This window comes from Cryptomeria japonica, chromosome 9 (assembly GCF_030272615.1).
Source record: "Cryptomeria japonica chromosome 9, Sugi_1.0, whole genome shotgun sequence".
NCBI lineage: Eukaryota > Viridiplantae > Streptophyta > Pinopsida > Cupressales > Cupressaceae > Cryptomeria > Cryptomeria japonica.
The window spans coordinates 593,216,450-593,240,881 of record NC_081413.1 but is presented as its reverse complement, the minus strand read 5'-3'; the positions used below and the strand labels follow the sequence as shown (position 1 = coordinate 593,240,881).

The window sequence follows — 24,432 nt, the reverse complement described above, 5'->3', positions numbered from 1 at the left end:
ATACCCGTGGGCATATATTGCATTACTTGTGAGATTTGTTGTTCAGATTTTCTTCAAGTAAGACCATACAAAACACTTATAACTTTGAAAATTCAAATGAAATGCCATTGCCCACTAGACATTACATATCAAATGGCTGCATTCAGCCAGGCTGTCACCCTACTGTCTTTAATCCAAAGAATCCCCAAACAACGCACCCCATACAGACCTCCCTTGAACAACCCTACTTCTGAACAATAAATTAGTAAAATTACTAGAAACAAAGATAAATTGTAATGTCTCCTACTAGGAGGCTGCTGGTTTACCAATAATTAACATATATTATCAAATATTATTATGCCTTAAATTAAGCGTTTGAGATTAGTGAACAACTAATTCTTCATAATACAATCAATAACCAATTATATTAAGGGTTTATCCTTATTACTTTCCTAACTCTAACGGAGGATGGAGGAATTACTGTGCTAGGGCGCTTGGAAACCAATCTACAAGCAGGCTCCCTCAAGGTTTCAGGAACACAGGTCCTTACCCCATCTTGGGACTTCTCCCTTAAGGTTTCCGGAACACCTGTCCATACCCCATATTGAGACTTACCCGTCTTGTGAGGAATTACTCCCCCACACAAACCAACCTGTCCTCACGAAGGCATTAGCGAAAGATCAAGGACTAGACCGTTTAATATCTTGTTCTTTCAAGTATTATGAATGTATAAGAAATTAAGTATAAATCTGACTATACTATTATTGATAAATGCTACAGCATATGTATTAGACCCTATATTGCCCTCTTATTCTTAGTAGAATTCATATATAACATTCTGTAAATCAGTATTAATTCATGACTAAGTCACAGCATACCCAGTTGGCTGCCACACGATATTTTGTCAGAAAAAATATGATTTGTCTCCTTGTTGAGCACCCCATATCTTTTATGATCTCCTTCATGGTCCCTTAAATCCCTTGGTTTGGTTGTAAGAACATGACTCTTTACCAATGGGTGTCTTATCAAATGGACATGCTCTTTTAGATGTCGCTCTTCACCATCATGAGGCCTTAGCCATTATTAATCCTTTCTTAATGCAATCGATATTAATTTGGGATTCTTTCCCTTGTAACCAATGTTAATCTTCAGCCCTTAACACGTGTTTGACAGATGTCACAGCCTTAACAAGGGTTTGACTAATATAACCGATCATGATGTATATAGCATGACTGGACATTGTTTAACCTTAGCAACGATTTATGGGTGAAATCGTGAAGTCTTATCTTGTAAGACGATTTCACTTACAGGCTTTTTATTGAGGAAAGATTGGGGGCATGACATAAAATACTAGGAACATAGAAACACAATTTACCAGTTCCTTAGCCTGACTAGACAGAACATACAATGATGTTAGGAACTTAAGCGCCATTTTCAAAAGGCTTTTTGCACTTTAAACTGTGGATAAAGGCCACAGTCTTAAGCTTTTTGATAGTAGCACTTATTGTTGGGGTCTCCACCTCCTCAGTTCAGGAAGGAGAGGCCAAGCTTACGGATTTCATTTGCAGCTCTTTATCGGACACCTTTGTTGACAAATCCAAATGACTGATATACTGTTGCGATGTATGCTTTGTTGAAGTCTTGTAAATTGCCTTTGGCTATTTCATGATGGGGAAGGAGAGAGAGCTTTAGTTGCCAAGAAGTCCATCATGGTGAACAACCTGAGATTCTTCACATATTGTATGAAGTTCAAAAAAAGACACTTCATTTTTTTATCAGTAATTTGCCATCCTGCCTAATTACCATGATCGAGGGGTATCTCTTCCATTAACTTTGACCATGACTTGCATGTAGGCTTGCTTGTTGGGCTACAACACACCTCGAATTGACGTGGTATTTTACCCAATAAAACATTCAATAGTTTTACATTTAAGTCTGCAACATCTCTTGGGGATTTGAACATGGATCTCCACCACAAAAGCCCTGGTGCGTTACCATTTTAGCTACCCCATTTGACAAACTAAGGCATTTGATTATTCCATTCTTTCAAAATTGTTCTTTTTACTTGTGGGTTCTTCTGTTGCTTTTGTTATCTCGCAATCCATAATATAGAAAAATTTGTGGAAGGATCTTGTTTTATTTTCCATTCAGACTTGGCTTTTTGCTAGCATATGACTTTCCAATGCTTTCCTACTTCTTTTGGATTCACATCTTGAATTACAAATTTACTATCCTTCTCTAATAGAATGGTAGGAATATTCTAGTTTTGTTTCTTGCTACAATTTTTGATACGTGGAAGAATTCTCTCTCTCTCTCTCTCTCTCTCTCTCTCTCTCTCTCTCTCTCTATTTTGCTCTTGGCTTACATTTTAAAATTATTTCTTGTATTTTTATACCTTTTGGAGCTTCTTCACGTTTTCTTCTCATTTGCTGCAATGCCTCTACGTTCCATCGTCCATTACGACTTCTTGAACTACTTTTTTTTATTTAGCTCTTCTTTCTTTATCAAATTGAAAGATGTCGCCAAAAGATATTTTTGATCCATTCTCTAGCTTTCATCTTGATGTACGCCAACGTCCATGTTAAATAATACTGCTTTTTATCTCCATACATCTAGTCTCCCTATTCTTTTAGCTTATCAAATTTTGATTGTGGGGTCGATATCAACTAAAACTTAAAGAGGATACTTGATAGTTTTTAATTGTCTTGATGGCTTAGAGTGTTGAAGTATAGCGTTGGTCGGTATTTTACTGATCTGATTTAGACAACTAAGTTGTCTAATTGGCCTAATCGGCCTTAGACAATTTAGTTTCACCGACTAGTTATATTATGTTGTGATAAAATAATAATTAAAATATATTGTAAATGAATCAATTAAGATATGAATTGATTCTATGATAAAACGTATTAACTAACTCATAATAATAAGACGTGTTGATCAATGCTTAACCGATTTGAGGGAAGAGGCGTGATGTTTAAAATGTTAAATTTTGTAACGTTGCTTGTATTTCATGCTTCCTATATATATATATACACTAAGTCACAAGGTTCGAATTTGAATTCGAAATCGACAGCCATGAAATTCGGATGAAATTCGACAAGGGAAAAATTCGAAAAAAAAAATCGGATAAAAATCGCCTTATATAATTTTGTTTATTTTTTAAATATATGTATACTTCTAATAAATTATCAAAATAGCTTAACATTGCTAAATAGATTTGAAGTCATTATAAAAAGATGGCACAGTTATAAAATATAAACCATAAGAAACATGTGAAATCACAATTGTGAAGATGTTTTCTTTTCAAAAAGTTACAATAAAAAGTTAAGATTTTAGAACTTCAAAAAAGCTCTAAGTCATCAAGAGCACTTGGCTCAGATGGTGTAGCATCATCATCTGTATCACTATCCAATTCCTCATCAAGAAAGTCAGGCTCATCTGCAACTGGCACTTCTATGTCTTGTGGAATGCGTTGTTGTGAAGATGTGGAGTCGCTTGCTGATTTGTTCATGAACAATTTCAAATTGCTGCAAACATAGACAAGATCTCCCAACTTTCCAGACAACAATTTGTTCCTCTTCTTGGAATGGATGTGGTCAAAGCAACTCCAATTCCTCTCACAAGCTGATGAACTTGCTCCCTGACTCAGTATTCTAATGGCAAAGCGCTGAAGTTCAGGAGTTTGTGCTCCATAGCTCATCCACCATCTATAACTAGGTACTGCATCTCGTTTCATATCATATTTGGCTCCTGCTACTCCAAACAACCCTTCTGCTCTCTTGTATAACCAACTTTGGTCTCTGATTAGACATGCAATTGTTGGATCTAGTTCAAATTTGCTAATGGCTTCATGAAACCCTGCCATAATTTCAAAATTAGCTTGTCGATCAATATGAAATAGCTTAGGCTCCAAATAGCAAGCTGCTGCATGTAAAGGTGTATGCATCATTTTCCATTTGGAATCAACTGCTGCCCATATCTCCATGTACTCTGCATCTACATTATTTAGTGCTCTCTGAATAGCTTCCTTACAACGATCCATGCTTTCATAAAGCATGCCAAGGCAAGGTTTGTCACCATCAACCATACGAAGCACATCAACAATTGGCTCACATATACTCAAAACCTTTGTTCCACTTTCCCAAAAGCTGCTATTTAAAACAATTTGCTCTATGGTCTTGCCCTTGGCACTTTTAGAAAGCGCTGAATTTTCCCACTTATTGGAACAAACAACTGATCTCAAAGCTGCTTTCTCTTCAACAACTCTTTTCAAAGTGATATAAAATGAAGCAAATCTTGTGTCACAAGGCCTCAACAACTCCCTAGATGCATGCTGCCTGTAAAGACTCAATGTGAGACGATGATTTCTTATGAAGTTTGCAATTGCTCTCCCTCTATGAATTACTTCATGTATCCATGGAAACTTAGCCAAATCATGAAGCAACAAATCCAAACAATGTGCTGCACATGGACTCCAATATATTTGTGGGTATTTCTCAACAATTAGTTTTCTAGCTCCCACACAATTTGCTGCACTGTCAGTTACCACTTGAACCACATTTTCCACCCCTACTTCAAGATTGGCTTCCTCTAAAATTTTAAATATGTATTCAGAAGTTTTCTTGTGGTTCATGGTGTCAACCACTTTCAAGAATGCAACACCTTTAGGACAAGCCACCAAAACATTGATCAATGGCCTTTGACATATATCTGACCATCCATCACTCAATATGGTGCAACCTGTTGCCTTCCAAGAGGCTTTGACCTCAGCTAGTTTCTCAGTCACTCTTTCCTTTGACCTCTCCAAAAGACTTGTCCTGAAAGCCTCAGAAGTGGGAGGTGTGTACCCTTTGCCAAACTCTGCAACTTTTTGAATTGCATTGCGAAAATGCGGATTTCTAGCTACATTGAATGGAATAGCACTTGTGTAAAACAAATCTGCTAGTGCATCATCCACCTGTTGTTTCTCTACTGGTTTCCAAAGACTCTTCAAAGTTCCACTCTCTTTGGATGTCCCTGTGGCCTTGGGTAGACTCGAAGAGGAAGACATAATAGATGTGGATCTAGACACATCCTCTTCAATTCTCTGTTTCTTTTGTGCCACCTGCATCTTTCCTGCAATCGAAGAGGCTTGCTCTTTCTCTAAAATATCTCTAATTTCTTTGGACACATTTGGACATGCATTAACACCTCCACCTTTACCCCCTGAAATACCAAGCAAGTGGTCCTTTATCATTGTTAAAGTTCCGATATAAACTTTCGGGCACAAGTTACTATGAAGATAAGTACCATTGCGGGTCACATGTTTCCATCCCTCTGAAGTTGATTTGTTGGGAGCCATTACAATCTGTACAGAAGAAAAATGATTTTTAATATTTAAAACATGGATTAAATTTTAGCTTAAAATGAAAAAATAAAATAAAATAATATTAAAACTAATTATAATAAATGCTTCATTTTCTAATAACTAAATAAAATAAAAAACTGCATATAATAATTTTATAAACATCTATTTTTAAAATAAAAATACATCAAATAACAAAAAAATATTTAAGACTTATCAAATAACAAATAACAAATTCTATTTCTAAATTCAAAACACAGTATATATTGAAAAAAAACTTATTACAGTAAAAAATAAAACTAAAATGCATTCTGGGAAAAAATAAAATTATTACACTAAAAATGCATTTTGGAAAAAATAAAATTATTACAGTAAAAATAAAACTAAAATGCATTCTGGAAAAATAAAAATTATTATAGTAAAAATAAAACTAAAATGCATTCTGGAAAAAAATAAATTAAAATAAAAAATAAAACTATAAATATATGGTAAAAATAAAACTATATAGCTATCAAACTATATAACCAAACAACTACACTCGAGAAAAAAAAATGAAATGGCTATGTCGAATGCAAAGGGTGAAAAAAATGGAACTCGGCACGACGGCACCTACTTGAACAGCAGCCATGGCAATTGACAACTACGACGAGGGCAACTGCAACCCGCGACTTCTATGGCGAGGGCAATTGCAACCCGTGACTCCTACGGCGAGGGCAACTGCAACTTGCGACCTCTGCAACCTGCGATTTTTGCCACCCACGACCTCTGCAACCCGCGACCTCTGCAACTCGCGATTTCTGCAACGGCAACGCAGTCCACCCACAGTCCACCTGCAACGGAAAGGAAGTCAACGCGTCTTCAGAAGAAAGAAACGGAAAATATAACCAATCAATTTGGAGACGTGTTTTACAGAGGTGGAGAACGACGCTTTATAGATAAAATCCACCAAAAATCTAAAGCAAACCCTAAACGATGTTAAAAAACCCTAAACAAAATCGCTTTTTAAGTTTTTAAACAATTAAAAAAACCGACATTGAAGCCGTACGATTTTGAAACCGATTTTAAACGATTTTTAAATAAAAATTTCAGATTCGATAAAAATCGAACTTCATCCATGAAATTCGCCGTATCTTGTGACTTAGTATATATATATTAATTTGATTACATATACTAATATGTTAACGTTAACTAATGATAAATAAATCCAAAGTTAACTTATCGCGTTTGATCAACGGTTACACCGTTCATGGTATCGGGTGGTAAAGCGATTCTCAAACAAGTCGCACTCCTTCCGATCAGGTAAGTAAATGGTGACTAGTTTATATACTGTGGTGAGAGGTACGTAGGGAAGAGATGTGTCTTCCCACGTGGGAAGACATATCTCTTCACTATGTAACCCCTCATCCACTTATATAGCATGCTTACATTGAGGAGGATGTACACACCGAAATAAATAAGTGGTGCATCTTCAAAACACGCTATAGTTGATAAAATACAACTTTCAGATCATATCTCCATCTCTTCTATTTTGATCACAAAATTTTGAAAGAACCTAACATGGTATCAGAGCGAAGTTAAGGAAGATCATATAAAAATTCTGTAACGATCTCATAAACTTTCACCAGGCTCTTACTAAGATCACATTCCCATAATCCTAATGGCAACCGGAGTTAGGTTTGAAGATAGATTAGATGGAGCATCAAATTTTGTATCTTGGAAATTCAGGATCATGCTTGTTTTGAAAGAAAATAAAATTGACTCCCATGTCAAAAGTGAAATTCTTGAACCCTCTGATGATACAGAGAAAATTCGGTGGAGCAAGGACAGTGAGAAGGCCCTTAAGATAATTGTGGATTTAGTAAGAGACCACATTGTACTAGTTATTTCTAAATATGAGACGGCCTTTCAGATGTTCAAAGCACTAGCTGACATTTATGAAATCAACAACACTAGCAGGGCTCTCACCCTAAAGAATCAACTACACCATATAAAGATGAATAAAGGAGAAACAGTTACATCCTATTTCTTGAGGATCACTGAGCTTATGAATAAAGGAGAAACAGTTACATCCTATTTCTTGAGGATCACCGAGCTTAGGGGTCAACTATCCACTATTGGACATCTAGTAGACAACAAAGAACTTGCTATGATGGCCCTAAATGGACCTCCTACCTCATGGGAATCGTTCATTCAAGGAATCAATGCTCGTTCTAAATTTCCCAAGTTTGATAGATTGAAATCCGATTGCATTCAAGAGGAATCTCGACTTGTCACAAGAGGAATAAAACAAAACAATGGTAATGAAGACATTCAAGTTCTAAACTCTAATTCCCACAAGAAAGGAAAGAAGAAGAACTTTAAGAGAAAGAGGGACAACAACTCAAATGGGAAGAGGTTTTCAAAGAAGAAGAGAGACATTTCTGAAGTACAATGTTTCAGATGTGACCAATATGGGCACTATGCAATGAAGTGTCTAGACAGGATCAAACAACAAGCTTCAATGGCATAAATTAAGAAAGGGAGTAATTCCGAGAAGCTAGTCTTCTACTCAGCCCTCTCTAGTCAAGTCACCTCCAGTTTCAACACATGGGTGATTGACAGTGGAGTTTCTCGACACATCATTGGATTTCGTGAGCACCTAGATACACTTGTGGAAAGTTCAAATGAAGAAGTGACAATTGGTGATGACTCAAATTATCCAGTTATGGGAATAGGAACCTGCAATATCAACCTAAAGTCAGGCATATCCCTACAGTTGACTAGAGTTCTATTTGTACCTGGTATAAAGAGAAACCTTGTCTCAGTTTCTGCACTTGAAGATAAGGGTTACAGATTAACCTTTATGGAAGGAAAGGTACTTGCTTGGCCAAAGAACTCCACCATCAAGAAAGCGCACACCATTGGAGTAAGACAAGGGAGCCTCTACAGACTTTGCACCACTCCACCTCGAGCCTTGATTCATGAGACTCCAGATTTGAATGAACTTTGGCACGGAAGATTAGGGCACCTTCATTTCCATGCCCTACCTAAGATAGAGAAGATGGTGATCGGCTTACCCAAGCTAAGTCAAAAATCTGAAGGAGCCTGCAAAGGGTGTGCCTTGGGAAAGAATACTAAAGGGTCTTTTAATTCTAGCGACAGTAAATCCAAAAATGTATTAGAATTAGTTCATTCTAATTTATGTGGACCTATGTTTGTACCCTCATTAGGGGGATTTTTATATTATGTAATATTTGTAGATGATTATTCTAGGAAGACCTGGATATATTTCCTGAGGTACAAAGAGTCTGAAGAAATCCTTTCTAAATTTAAGGAATTCAAAGCTCTTGTAGAAAATATGACAGATAAGAAAATCATAACCTTAAGAACAGACAATGGGGGGGAATACACTTCTGATATGTTTAAAGATTATTGTATAGATGCTGGGATTAAGAGGGAGTTCACTGTACCTTATAACCCACAACAAAATGGGCTAGCTGAAAGAAAGAATAGGACTATAGTAGAAGCTGCTAGGGCTATGTTGTTTGACCAAAATATAGAAACCTCATTTTGGGCTGAAGCATCTAGGACAGCTGTGTACATTCAAAATAGATGTCCTCATTCTCTTCTTGACAATAAAACCCCTGAAGAAGCCTTTACTGGCAACAAACCTAACATAAGTCATTTCCGGATCTTTGGGTGTCCAGTCTATATTCATGTCCCCAAAGAAAAGAGGTCAAAATTAGAACCTTATGGAAAGAAAGGAGTATTTGTTGGGTCTCTAAAGCCTACAAAATATACATACCAGGTCAAAGACAAATTGAACTAAGCAGAGATGTCATCTTTGAGGAAGACATAGCATTCAGGAGGTCCAAAAGCTCTAATGAATTAGAACACCAAGATCCTCCTACAAGCTTGGATGAGAATTCCACCCCTGAGATTCAGAGGGAGACCCCTGAAGATGCTGAGCATGAAGTTCAAGGCTTACCTTTAGAAGAAAATTATCCCGAAACTAGGAAGAGACCACTTTGGGCTAAAAAGATGCTTCAAGAAGCTGAAATTATGCTGCTCCAAAGGGGACTTTTAGAGAAAGTAAGAGACCTAACCTATTTTCCAGTTATACTGCCTTGATGAGTGAGATCATTGATGCAGAACCTTCCTGTGTTGGAGATGCGCTCAAGCATCAAGTTTGGAAAGATGCTATGTCAGAAGAGTATCAGTCAATTCTGAAAAATAATGTCTGGGATATTGTGCCTAGGCCTAAAGGCAAATCTGTGGTATCTTCTAAATGGCTCTTCAAAATCAAACATGCAACAGATGGCAGCATTGAGAAGCACAAAGCAAGGTTTGTTGCTAGAGGTTTCTCATAGAAAGAAGGTATTGACTATGAAGAGACATTTGCTCCTGTTGCCAGATACATTTCTGTCCGAGCAGTTTTGTCTATTGCAACATCTAAAGGATGGAAAGTCCATCAAATGGATGTTAAGACTGCTTTTCTGAATGGTAAGATTGAAGAAGAAGTTTATTTGGAGCAACCTGAAGGTTTTGTGGTTCATAAGGCTGAATCACATGTCTGTAGATTAAAGAAAGCTCTATATGGACTGAAACAGGCCCCCAAAGCATGGTATGAAAGAATTGATCACTATCTCTTGGAATTAGGGTTTTCCAAGAATGAAGCAGATCCAAATCTCTACTACAAGGTAATCAATGGTGAATTATTAATTCTTATTATTTATGTTGATGATCTACTAATCACAGGAGAGGATAACTGTATTTCTCAATGTAAGAAAGAATTAGCCTCTGAGTTTGATATGAAAGATTTAGGAATTCTTCACTACTTCCTTGGATTGGGAGTTTGGCAACAGGCAGATGGTATAATCCTTAATCAAGGAAAATACACCATTGATATACTCAAGAGATTTGGAATGATGGATTGTAGATCCATGGCCACACCTATGGAGACAAATCTGCAAAAACTAAAGGAAGCAGCTGCAGAATCAGAGTTTGCAAATCCTAACCTCTACAGACAGATTATTGGATCTCTGATGTATTTGGTAAACACAAGACCTGATATATGTTATGCTGTAAATGCACTAAGTTAGTTCATGTGTGATCCTAGGGAAATACATCTTGTTGCTGCAAAACATATTCTGAGATATCTTCGAGGAACTATTGGTTTTGGTCTGAAGTATAAACATGTAGACCTTGACCTACATGGATTCATTGATTCTGATTGGGTTGGAAGCGTAGTTGACAGGAAAAGCACATTAGGATGTTGCTTCAGTTTAGGATCAGGAATGATCTCATGGATATGTAGAAAACAGTCTTCAGTTGCTCAGAGTTCTACAAAAGCTGAATACATTGCAGCCTCCATGGGAGCAAGAGAAGCAGTATGGCTTCGGAAACTGCTTGTAGGACTATTTGGTCAGCCCTTAAATCCTACTGTCATCTACTGTGACAATCAGAGATGCATCAAGCTTTCAATGAATCCAGTATTTCATGACAGGTCTAAACACATTGAGATTCCTTATCACTATGTTCGAGATATGGTGGAAAAGAATGTGATCCGACTGAATTATATTGGTACAGGTGATCAGATTGCAGACATTCTTACCAAGCCTCTCTCCAAGATCAAGATTGAACACTTTAGAGATAAACTAGGTATGGTTGAAAATGTTATTTAATTTTGAGATAGAATCTCATTTATTCTGATATACTAATATATTTAAAGATGTTTAGTGTGTAAACTCTTTTATTTGTCATGTGTGCGACTCCATGATTGCATGGGCCCTTCTGTGAACATTATTGAAGGGTGACGACTTTTCAATAATGAACACTTGTTTCAAATTGATATTGTAAGGTGACGATTTTACAATTATCAATTTAACTATCTTGATGGATATCATGTGACTTGATATCTGTGGACATGTCATGATAGTATATATATCTCTGAGACATTATGGTAGATATTTGTTGGTTGATATCATTAAATAAACCATAATTATGATAGAGATCTTCATGGTGAACATAATATTCGTGGACATGCCATGAAATCATTATCAGTATGGTAGGCATCATGTGACTTGATGCCAATGCACATACCTTACTTGATAACTATGAGTTATGGTGAATATCATGAGACTTGATATTCATTTGTTGAACCATATCTTTGAATATCACTATGGTGTGATATCTCCTCTCTTCACAATCAATGGATGAATTGTGATGTTTTCTGTAACATGAAATGTGTCCTCCCTAGTTAAGAGGGAGTGTTAAATTTTGTAACGTCGGTCGTACTATTTCATGCTTCCAATATATATATATATAAATTTGATTACATATACTAATATGTTAACGTTAACTAATGATAAATAAAACCAAAGTTAACTTATCGCGTTTGATCAACGGTTACACCGTTCATGGTATCGGGTGGTAAAGCGATTCTCAAACAAGTCGCACTCCTTCCGATCGGGTAAGTAAATGGTGACTAGTTTATATACTGTGGTGAGAGGTACGTAGGGAAGAGATGTGTCTTCCCACGTGGGAAGACATATCTCGTCACTACGTAACCCCTCATCCACTTATATAGCATGCTTACATTGAGGAGGATGTACACACCGAAATTAATAAGTGTGGTGCATCTTCAAAACACGCTATAGCAGATAAAATACAACTTTCAGATCATATCTCCATCTCTTCTATTTTGATCACAGAATTTTGAAAGAACTTAACATAAAAGACATCTTGTCGAGTATATAGAATCGGTCTCTCCCTCCATAAGCAGATCGCATAGTAGAAGACATAAGAATATTAAAATACATTCACACATCTAGCATATCGGATTTATCCATCATCTACAGCAGTTCGTATTAGCAATACATCAAATTGAATACACAAGCAGATCATGTATTGTTCAGCAGATCGTGTTCCTTATTCTGTGAGTCTACTGTCATCTTCAAGTCTACATTATACAAATATCAATCAGGTTGAGTTCCTTCTTGTGACGTGATATCTCTGTCTCCAGCAGATCATCATTCATATAGCAGATTGAACTTATAGTTTGAACTGTCAAATAATTTTGTAAACATAATCTGATCATTGAAAACTTAACATGGTATCAGAGTAGGCTTAAGCAAAGATCAGATCAGATTTATAGCAAGGTTATCTTCTACTATTGTCTTCAAGTTCGACTACTTCTATCAACTTCAAGATGGTGAATGGAATTAGAGTTGAAGACAGACTTGAGGGAGCATCAAACTTCGTATCTTGGAAGTTTAGAATTATGCTTGCCTTGGGGGGAAATGAATTAGACGAATTCGTGAAGAAAGCCATACCAGAACCATCGAAGAGGATGAGAAGCTTCAATGGAAGAGAAAGAACCATAAAGCAATGAAGATGTTGGTTGACTCGGTGAAAGATCACATCGTGCCAATCATCTCCAAGTTGGAGACAACATTTGGCATGTTCAAAGCATTAGAGGAGATGTATGAGATAAACAACACAAACTGAGCTCTTGCACTAAAGCAACAACTTCACCATGTCAAAATGACAAAAGGCGAATCCATCACCTCATACTTCATGAGAATTACAGAATTGAGAGATCAACTCTCTACCATTGGACACACTATAGAAAGCAAAGAGTTAACCATATTGGCACTCAATGGTCTCCCTTCTTCATGGGAGTCATTTATTTAAGGGATAAGTGCAAGATCAAAACTTCCTAAGTTTGATCGATTGAAGACAGATTGCATTCAAGAAGAGTCAAGATTGGTTACAAGAGGCATTGGTCAAAGTTCTGCAAATGAAGATGTTGATGTTCTTGCCTCGCACTCCTCAAAGAAGAAGGGTAAGAAAGGACACTCCAAAAGGAAGAAAGATAAGGAATCAAATGGTGCTCCTACATTCAAAAGAAGGAAGGACATTTAAAAAATCCAATGCTTTAGATGTGACAAATATGGTCACGATGCAATGAAGTGTCCAACTAGGACTATGCCTCAAGCTTCCATTGCGGATGTTGGTGAGACTCTTACACAAAAGGATTCAGATGGATTAATATTCTATTCAGCCCCTTCAAGTAATGTGCCTACCGACCACAATACTTGGATAATTGACAGTGGTGCATCTCGCCACATTACCGGATTTAGAGAACGCCTAAATAATTTAGTGGAGAGAACTTCAAATGAACAAGTGATCATTGGAGATGACACTAGTTACTCTGTGAAAGGAGTTGGAACCTCCTCTCTTCAACTAAATTCAGGCATTTCCTTGGAATTGAATGATGTACTATTCGTTCTGGGAATTAAGCTAAATCTTGTCTCCATATCAGCCTTGGAAGACAAAGGTTATCAAATTGCATTCATGGATGGCAAAGTCCTTGCATGGCCAAAGAAATCAAATATCATGCAAGCTCAAGCCATTGGAGTTCGTCATGGATGTCTTTATAGACTTTGCACTCTTCCTCCTCAAGCCTTACTTCATGATTCATCTAGTACTTGTGAGATTTGGCATAGAAGATTGGGTCACCTTCGCTTTCGTGCACTACCTACAATGGAGAAGATGGTTACAAGCCTTCCAAAACTCAACCAGGAGCATGAAGGAACTTGCAAAGGTTGCGCATTGGGTAAGAACACTAAAGGTACATTTCATAGTAGTGAAAGTAGATCCAAATGTATTTTAGAGCTCATTCATTCAGATTTATGTGGTCCTATGTCTGTTGCTTCCTTGAGTGGTTTCTTGTATTATGTTATTTTTATTGATGACTACTCTAGGAAAACATGGATATATTTTTAAAAAAGTAAAGAATCTGATGAAGTACTTATGAGATTTTAAGGAATTCAAAGCTCTAGTAGAAAACATATCAGGAAAGAGGATCAAAGTCTTGAGATTCGATAATGGAGGAGAGTATACCTTAGGTAACTTCCATAATTTTTGCATTGAAGCTGGGATTAAGAGGGAATTTTGTGTTCCCTATAATCCTCAACAGAATGGTGTGGTCGAAAGGATAAATAGAACTATTCTGGAAGCAACCAAAGCCACGATCCATGACCAAAATCTTCAAACCTCCTTTTGGGCTAAGGCTTGTAGAACTGCTGTCTATGTTCAAAATAGATGTCCTCACCGTATTTTGGAGAATAAGACTCCCAAAGAAGCATTCACAAGGGTGAAGCCGGATGTAAGTCATTTGAGGATCTTTGGTTGTCCAATGTACATACATATACCCAAAGATAAAAGGACAAAGTTGGAGCCTTTTGGCAAGAAGGGAATATTTGTAGGCTATAGCAAAACATCAAAAGCCTACAAAATCTACATTCTAGGACAGAAATTGATTGAGTTGAGTAGGGATGTGACATTTGAAGAGGATGTTGCATTCAGAAAGTCCAAGGGCATCCATGAAGTGGATATTGAAGATCAAGAGCCTCAAAATATGGAAGAAGACCATACTCCTGAGATTCAAAGGGAGACTCATGAACCTAAAGAAGATGATGATCCAAATGAGCCCTTGAATCTTACTGATGGGCCTACTGGCATTGTGATTGGTAAGAAAAGACCTCTTTGGGCAAGGAAAATGATGGAAGAAGCTGAAGGTTTTACAGCCCCAAAAAGTACATTTAGAGAAAGTAAGAGATCTCATAAGTTCTCTAGCTATGTTGCATTGATGAGTCAGAACCTTCCAGTGTTGAGGAAGCCACTAGTCAACAAGTTTGGAAAGATGCCATAGCAGAAGAGTATCAATCAATTCTAAAGAATGATGTTTGGGACATTGTACCTAGATTAGAAGGTAAATTTGTTGTTTCTTCTAAATGGATTGTTAAGATCAAACATGCTGCTGATGGTAGTATTGAAAAATACAAGGCTAGGTTTGTGGCTAGAGGATTCTCTCAAAAGGAGGGAATTGACAATGAGGAAACCTTTACTCCAGTTGTCTGATACACTTCAGTCAGAACCATTATAGCCATTGCAGCATCTAAAGGATGGAAGATTCATCAAATGGATGTAAAGACGGCTTTTCTAAATGGTATAATCGAGGAAGAAGTGTATATTGAACAACTTGAAGGATTTGTGGTACATGGGAAGGAATCTCATGTTTGCAAGCTGAAGAAGGCATTGTATGGCCTCAAGAAGGCTCCATGTGCTTGGTACGAAATAATTGATCGTTACTTGACGGGTTTGGGTTTCTCCAACAATGATATAGATTCAAACTTGTACTTCAAGGTAATTAATGGGGAAGCATTAATTTTGATTCTTTATGTTGTTGACTTACTTATCACTGGAGAAGATCATCTGATTATCAAATGCAAGGAGTTAGCTTCTGAATTTGAGATGAAGGATCTTGGTTTATTGCACTACTTCCTTGGGTTAGAAATTTGGCATAAATCTAATGGGATCATTTTGAGTCAAGGGAAGTACACCATAGACATTCTAAAGAGATTTGGTATGATAGATTGTAAATCCATGGCCATACCTATGGAGACCAACTTGCATAAGTTAAGAGAAGCTGCGGCTATTTCGGATATGGTGGACCCTACACTATACAAACAGATGATTGGATTGTTAATGTATCTAGTCAATACTAGAGCAGATATTTGCAATGCAGCAAGTGCACTTAGCCAATTCATGTGTGAACCAAAGAAAATACATCTAGTTGCAGCAAAACATATTCTGAGATACTTGCAAGGCACAGTTGGATATGGCTTGAGATATTCTTCTGATATAAACTTGAAGCTGCATGGATTTACCGATTCCGATTGGGCAAGATGTGTCACTGATCGGAAGAGCACCTTTGGTTGATGTTTCAATTTGGGTTCAACTATGATTTCTTGGTGCAGCAAGAAACAGTCTTCAGTAGCATTGAGCTCCACAAAAGCCGAGTATATTGCAGCATGTGTGGGAGCACGAGAAGCAGTGTGGCTTCAAAAGCTTCTTGCAAGATTGTTTGGACAAGCCTTAGAACCTACAATTATCCATTGTGATAATCAAAGTTGTGTAAAGCTTTCAGTCAATCCTGTATTCCATGATAGATCGAAGCATGTGGAGATCAAGTATAACTATGTTAGAGACATAGTGGAAAGGAATGCTATTCAGTTGAGATACATTAGTACTGATGAGCAAACGACAGACATTCTCACCAAGCCTCTCTCCGTAGTAAAGTTTGTGTACTTTTGAGGTAAGCTTGGTATGGTGGAGAATGAAGCCCTAGCTGAGATTGAGTCTCTGTTTCATTGATTTGTTATATATATATACTAATATGTTCTTCTCTTCAAAAGATGTTTAAAGTGTAAACTCCTGTTAATGCATTTCTCCTTGAGAGAGACTTAAGGTGTAAGCCCTTATCTCCATCCTCTGATATGGTTCATGGTGGATGTCATGTGTGTGACACCATGACAACACCATGTGAGAGAGTCCGTGGTGATTTTCTTGTACTTGTGTGTTTACCTTCTAGATGAGCCATGGTGAATATCATTGTGAGGTGATGATTTCACAATGATAAACACTTGTACATCTTACCATCATTGTGAAGTGACGATCTCACAATAATGGTTGATATCTCGTGAGGTGATATCTATGGATATGCCATAATGGTGGATATCATGTGAGGTGATATCTATGGATAAGCCATAATGGTGGATATTACATGAGGAGATATCTATGGTGGATATCACGTAAGGTGATATCCATGGTAAGCCATAATGGTGGATATCACATGAGGTGATGTCTATGGATAAGCCATGATGTTTGTTATCACGGTGAGGTGATACCTATTTGTTCACCATCCATGGGAGTAGCCATGGTAGTTGTGTTCACTTGCATTCCCACTCATGGGTGTAGCCATGATGGATCCACCCTCTGGAAGTAGTTATGGTGAATGTCACTATGTGACTCAGATCTTGAGTAGGATTCCTCCCTAGCTAAGAGGGAGTGTTGAAGTATAGTGTCGGTCGGTATTTTACTGATCTGACTTAGACAACTAAGTTGTCTAATTGGCCTAATCGGCCTTAGACAATTTAGTTTCACCGATTAGTTATATTATGTTGTGATAAAATAATAATTAAAATATATTGTAAATGAATCGATTAAGATATGAATTGATTCTATGATAAAATGTAATAACTAACTCATAATAATAAGAGGTGTTGATCAATGCTTAACCGATCCGAGGGAAGAGGCGTGATGTTTGGAGTAAGTCGTGATGTTTAAAAGACATCTTGTTGAGTATATAGAACTGGTCTCTCCCTCCATAAGCAGATCGCATAGCAGAAGACATAAGAATAAAAAAAATACTTTCACACATCTAGCATATCGGATTTATCTATCACCTACAGCAGTTCGTATTAGCAATACATCAAATTGAAGAGACAAGCAGATCGTGTTCCTTATTCTTTGAATCTACTGTCATCTTCAAGTCTGCATTATACAAACAACAATCAGGTTGAGTTCCTTCTTGTGACGTGATATCTCTGTCTCCAGCAGATCATCATTCATATAGCAGATCGAACTTATAGTTTGAACGGTCAAATGATTTTGTAAACATAATCTGATCACTGAAAACTTAACATAGAGAATTTGACAAATAATCTGATCCTAATTCACATGAATATTTGAAACTATTATCTTGCTCAATACCAACCATTCTGGACTTATTAGTCTCCTTGCCTTTGTTTGCTTAGAGTAAATTAACCTTCTTTGTCTTCCACATCCCAAAGACTCCATTTATTGCAAAAAGAACTGAAATCAAACAAGGTTATTTCTAGAGGGTTCTTTCCTTGTTCTTCTCTTATGGATATAAATTGCAATAAAATCCCCATCAACTATTCATTTTGTAATTTTAATTTTCTGTTGAATGCCTCTTAGCTCTTCCCAAAACCTTTTTCTTCTTCTATTTTCTATTGGTCCATATACATTTGCTAATGAAAATTAGAAGTTTCCAAGAAAATCCTCAAAGATTATATTCTAGAATTGTGTATCTAAATTCCTTTTAATTTATTAGGATTCCATGCTACTGCTAAATATCTTGTTGTTCCTTTTGCAGCAAGTTTTGATGTCTCACTCATCCTCCATGCTAAATTCTCAACCCTGATCAATTCTTCAACATCACTTAGTTTCTTGAAGAAGCATACTGTCTAGCCTTTTTCCTTTTAGCAATCTTAGTAGGAGACTCTCATCAAAGCATTAAATTCCATAATATTCCAACTTATTGTTTTATGGTTGTAGGGGAATTTCATTCCCACGATAGTACCTTTTCATTTTATGTTGATCCCTCTCGATGATTTTCAATTTTTTATGTTTATCTTTTCACCTTTGATTTTCCTTTTTTTACAGGCCTTTATCCCTATATTTGGTAATGGATTTTCAATGGTGTGCTTTGGATCCAATGCCTTCCCTTGAGATTTCACGAGTTCCACTCTTCTTCAGGTTTAAACTCTTTCTTTTGCTTTATTTTTGTTTTGTTTATGCAACTCCTCTGTTTTCTAGGGCACCCAGCTCTTTATCATTTGTTTTCTTCTTCTCTGAAAACTTGTTTTCCAAAACAACTCCCCCTTTTTCTTCTGTTCATTTGTTGTTTCAATTCTTTGTGACAGAGTTGTCAAAAGTTTCTCTTTTTTTCCATTTGTTATAGAACCTGGCTTTGACATATTTTGATATTTCTGAAGTTAGTTTTGTTTAATTTTTTTGATATTGTGTTTTGTTGTCCTTGTTCTTTATTGACAATTTGCTTTGATTTTCTTGAAAAAGGTGTTTCATTAACCATATTGTGGGCTCACTCTTTTGCCTTTTCAAAGACTAAGGGATTGCTAACACACCTCTCTGTAGTGCCAAAAGTCTATAAATACTAATACGATTCCTTTCATAAATTTTTCTTTTTTTCATTTTGCAATAATTGTCTAGGTACCTATTTCTTTGTCTACTCCATTCATTCAATACATCTGTGCATCAAACAACTATTGTTCTCTCTAACCGTAAGGCATGTACAATTGCCGTTAAACCCTGGATCTTGCTATTCAGAGTATATCAGATATTCATTGAATTGATTGATTGTATGGAGTTCTTATTTTGGAGTTGAATTATTGTTATCTACTGTTGTTACCTCTTGCTACTGCACTGTGTAATTGTTCTTTGATAATTTATCTTTTAACTCTAAAAAAATGTGATTAGATCAGGTGAATAAATGAGAATTCTAAATACCCTAGTTCATCACAGATGAAACCTCAATGGAAACATCTATATTCTAGTTTTCGGTTCCTAGTTCCCAACTATGTGAGAAGTTTAATAGCTAGTGGAAAGGGTTGAAGAGTTGTATTTTAACAGATTCATGCATACGAATTTTTTGTCAGTGAATCATCTATGGTAACCAAATTTTCAATATTTTCAAAAATCAATACATTCCACAATAATGATGGTAATTCAAATGATCTAATCCACATAGGTGCTATTGTCATTATTTATTTTTAGGGATCAAATTTGGGGTTTCAAGCAGGATATATGGTTCCACATTCTTCATAAACCAAGGTCCTCCTTGGCAAGCCCTATCTCTACTCTCTAGACTCCTAAAGTAGCTCTATGTCCCATGGTAAGCAAGCATACTGCTAGCTAGTTATTTTAGTAACATTTTCTTTGAGGGAGAAGAAGAGGAAGCCCAAGGAGCTGGCCTGATTCCATAACAAATTATCAAGTATGAGCAAACAATTAGCAAAATCAATTTAGCCAATTGGCACTAGAGAATAGTAAAAGTAGAGCTGAATGGTGTTAAAGGGTATTTTGTTGATGGATGGCATCCACATGTTTTGTGTGGTAATCATATTTGCATGATGCACTTCAACTGTAACTGTATTCAGCCAGGGTGATGAGAGAAGAGTTAAGTGATCAGATCACCCAAGGAGCTATTGTTGAACTCATTCAGTCTCACTTGAATGCCCAATTGCCCTGCATAGAAGCCAAAGTGCTAGCAAAGGAGAAATATGAAACTGTCAGAGATCACCAGGATGCTTTGCTACAGGTAAACATGGAACAAGCGTTTAGAATAAATATAAAGTCAAGAAGTGGAGTTGAGTATGGCAATGGAAAAAAGTGACCGAGGAGATGGTAAAAACAATTAGAGCTTGATAGGTAGATTGTGGTGAAGATTATTCTAATATAAAATGTAATTAAACAAGTCGAACATCTCAGGAAACAAAATGAGGCCTTCTTGACAAATACAGTCAGGTATGAATTGGAATTGGCAAAATGATGAATAAGAAAGCAGAGTGGACTTAACAGATAAGATGGAAATTAGATAAAGTACAGATTGGAACAATGAAGACTGATTCAGAAAAAAATTGCAGAGCTTTCCTATCATTTAGACAATAAGAATGCAATATTGAAGAGGGAGGTAGCTGGTAGCAATGTCAGTTTCCTTGATGAAGGTTCAGAGACTTTCTTTGACTGCTATTGATAACTTTCCGATTGAGACCCTGCTGATAGGGGCATCACCATCATGGCTTAAGCTGGTTTGCGATATGCTTTCATCTTTCTATTGATGATGGGATAGATGTAGACCATGGGTAGTGATCATTGTACATAGTCCATAAAGAATAAACGAAATTTAAAATAGTTTATCATAAAAGTTTTTGGATTTGATGCAAAAACAATTGACCTATTGTATGTTTATGATGATAAGACATTAATGGTGGCTCCTAATGATGGTAGCTGTTCCCAACCATTGCATCTGATCTCCTGCCGTGGCAGTACTAGTGCATATTGGAGTAGTCATGGATGGTTTGGGGATTGCTACCCATATGCATCATGTGTGTCGTGCAGCCTGGATCTCACAAGAGGGATTACATGACATTATTAATAATGAGATATAATGTATATCACGGTTGATGATGGGAAATATGATATTAACCTATAGACAGCATTTTATGTAATGTATTGTTCACTGAGAAGGAATATTAGAATATTAAAATATTGTTAATTTTAGTATTAATGCTCAATAGTGTATATTCTTTTTTAGTAAGATCTTCTACGATCTTATCAGCAGTTTCTTATTAGAAACTTGCTATTCTTGTAAATACTCCTGTACTATTTATGAGCATCTTGCTCATTCTGTTATTCAATCAATTCTTTGAAATCCATATGCTTCTGCATTTGTTTTATGGTATCAGAGCGGTAGTGATCTTGGGCGGATTTTTTTCTTGTAATTCACATTTTCGTGTGAGGACCTGTAATACACGTTTGTGTGTGAGGACCTATAATTCACGTTTTTTGTGTGGGGGCTATCGCAAGGTTTTCTTTTCTGTGTGTTTGTGCCCGCAAGATCTCTGTTCTGTAACTTCCGCGACACTCCCGCGTGACCTCTGCTTCGGTGTTCCGTCTGTCCGTGACCTCCGTGCGTTTGCGACCTCTGTGTGTCCGCGACATCACGCGACCTGCACCCTTGGCGACGCGACCTGCACCCTCGGCGACGCGACCTGCACCCTCGGTGACGCGACCTGCAACCGCGACGCGACCTGCACCCTCGGCGATGCGACCTGCACACTCGCCGCAACGTGACCTGCAACTGCGACTCCCGTTTTTCTTCCCTGTGCCAAAGATCTTCTGTCTGCAAATTTTTTGGGCATCTCATGGCTTCCACGACCCTCTGATTTTTTCGATTAAGGTGTTTACCTTCAAGTTTTCATCGAAAATAAATTTTTCTTGCAAATTCTTGGTGGGTTTTTCGAAACCTAATCTGGGTAGTTGCCCGATTTTTCTAGGTGCATCGTTTTCCGTGCCTCGATTTTCGAGCCAACGGATTTGAATTTGGTTTTCAGATTCCTTCTGGGTTTTCTCTCATCTTTCAGTACATTGGGAAACGTGCAAATGGCTTCTCTCACCAATCTGATGTTAGAAGGCAGTCAACGCTTTAATGGTCACAATTACAACATCTGGAAACAACGTATGTTGACCATTTTTGAATATAGGCGTCTTGACCAACTTGTTTTGGGAAAAGAGCTCAGTCCTGGTACACTTGGTGCAGATCAAGATAAGTTTGATGAACGCAATCGGGAGGCAGTTATGCTTCTCAAACTCTCAGTGACTGATGATCAGTTACCGCAGATTCCTTTCGGCAAGACAGCTTCCGACATCTGGAAGCATCTGAAGGAATTGCATGAGACATCTGACAAGAGCCGAGCATTCTTTCTAAAGAATCAGCTGTTCTCCATTATGATGGATGAACGTATGTCCTTATAGGAACACCTCACGAGGATTAAGGACATTCGAGATCAACTCGAAGCTATTGGTTGGACTATGGAGGAAGAAGACATGGTAGTAATCACTCTGAAAAGTCTTCCGAAATCGTATGAACACTTCATTGAGACCCTCAATATTACTTCCACTAATGTTGATCTGAAGTTTTCAGAATTGTGCACCAAACTTCTACAGCAGGATCGCTGGAAACAACAGTTTGGTAGTGGTACTACGTCAGCCTCCTCGGAAAATGCCTTCACAGCCCAATCCTTTCACAAGGATAAAGGCAAATTTCAGTCCTCTCAGTCTTCTCAGCAGAAAGGCTCTTCTCAGACACAGGATGGTGCTAAGAAGAAGAATGTGCAGTGCAATTACTGTCACAAGTATGGCCATATGAAGAAAGATTGCTGTCAGAGGCTCGCTTCTGAACAAAAGAAGCAGGGAGGGTCACACCAGAAGGCGCATGTTGTTGAACATTCTGAGCAGGAGTCTGCCTTTTATGCCTTTATGGCTAAGAGGTCTTCAGATCATGTTAGGTCTTCTGCTTGGTACATCGACTCTGGTGCATCATGTCACTTTTCTCATCGACGTGACTGGTTTACAGACTTCTCATCTTTCAATGATTCCGTTGTATTTGGTGGAGGTGAGGAGTATACAGTTGTTGGCAGAGGCACTGTTCAGATACAGTCTGGTGGCAGGACTCTCATTTTCCTAAATGTGTACTATGTTCCTGGTATGGAACTTAATCTGCTCTCTGTCAGTCAGATTATGAGGAATTCTCCTCAGCTAGGTGTGGTGTTCAGTGCTCACAAGTGTTCCATCATTGATCGGGAGACTCGTCTTACTGTTGCTGTTGGTCTAGAGGATCATGGCCTATATAGGCTTCTTGACATTGGTGATTCTCCTGAAGTGGCTCTGGCAGCTCGTGTTTCTCCTCTCAGCACTTTGTGGCATCAGAGATATGGACATCTCAACATTCAGTATCTCTCTCAGCTATCTCGGGAGGGACTTGTTTCAGGGTTACCTAATATTCAGACTCAGCATCTTGGAGTATGTGGCGCCTGTCAAGCTGGCAAACATCATCGGACTTCATTCACACCTGGAAAGTCTTGGCGCGCATCTAAGGTACTTCAATTACTTCATGCTGATATTTGTGGTCCTATGAATACATCTTCTGTTACTGGTTGCAAATACTTTTTGCTTATTGTAGATGATTTTAGTAGAAAGATGTGGGTGTACTTTCTTAAACACAAATCATATGTATTTAGTATCTTTCAGAAGTTTAAGTCCTTTGTTGAAAAAGAGTGTGGACATAACATCATTACTCTTAGGACAGATAACGGGGGGGAATTTTGTTCTTCTGCATTCTCCAACTTCTGTGATACCCATGGCATCAAACGCCAATTGACTACACCCTACACTCAGCAAAACAGTGTTGTCGAGCGTCGCAATCGTACGGTTGTTGAGATGGCTCGCTCTATGTTACAACACAGGAGTGTTCCGAATAAGTATTGGGCTGAAGCAGTGTTTACTGCTGTCTACCTCCTTAACCGTTCCCCTACTTAGGCTGTTAAGGGGAAGACTCCAGAAGAGGTTTGGTCTGGTCGGAAGCCTAAGATCAGCCACCTGAAGGTTTTTGGCTCTGTTGCCTATGTTTGGATTCCAGATGCTAAGCGCTCCAAGTTGGATTCCAAAAGTCAGAAACTCATGATGACAGGATACAGTGATCACCATAAGGCCTACAGACTGATCGATATAGACACTGAACGTCTTATCTTCAGTCGTGATGTTGTATTTGATGAAGACAGAGGATTATTTCAGTCTTCTTCTTCTGAGCTGTGTTCTGAGGATCAACCTCACAGTGTTCTTATTCCATTAGGTTCGCTTGATGGGAGGGATGATGCAGAATCTATTTTCGATGATGC

General features: G+C 37.6%; 1 protein-coding gene across 3 annotated transcripts in view; it reads left to right on the top strand.

The window, feature by feature from the left end:
- LOC131030153 (uncharacterized) overlaps window positions 1–24,432 on the top strand; it is a 55,368-nt gene that overhangs the window by 17,283 nt on the left and 13,653 nt on the right. Inside the window, exon 2 of one of the 3 annotated variants that reach the window (XM_059211314.1) lies at window positions 18,620–18,712. The exons of the other annotated variants lie outside the window; for them this stretch is intronic. Within the exon in view, the coding sequence (XP_059067297.1) occupies window positions 18,642–18,712 (71 nt within the window). The 5' untranslated portion in view covers window positions 18,620–18,641. The remainder of the gene's footprint in view (window positions 1–18,619; window positions 18,713–24,432) is intronic. 3 annotated transcript variants of the gene reach the window in all.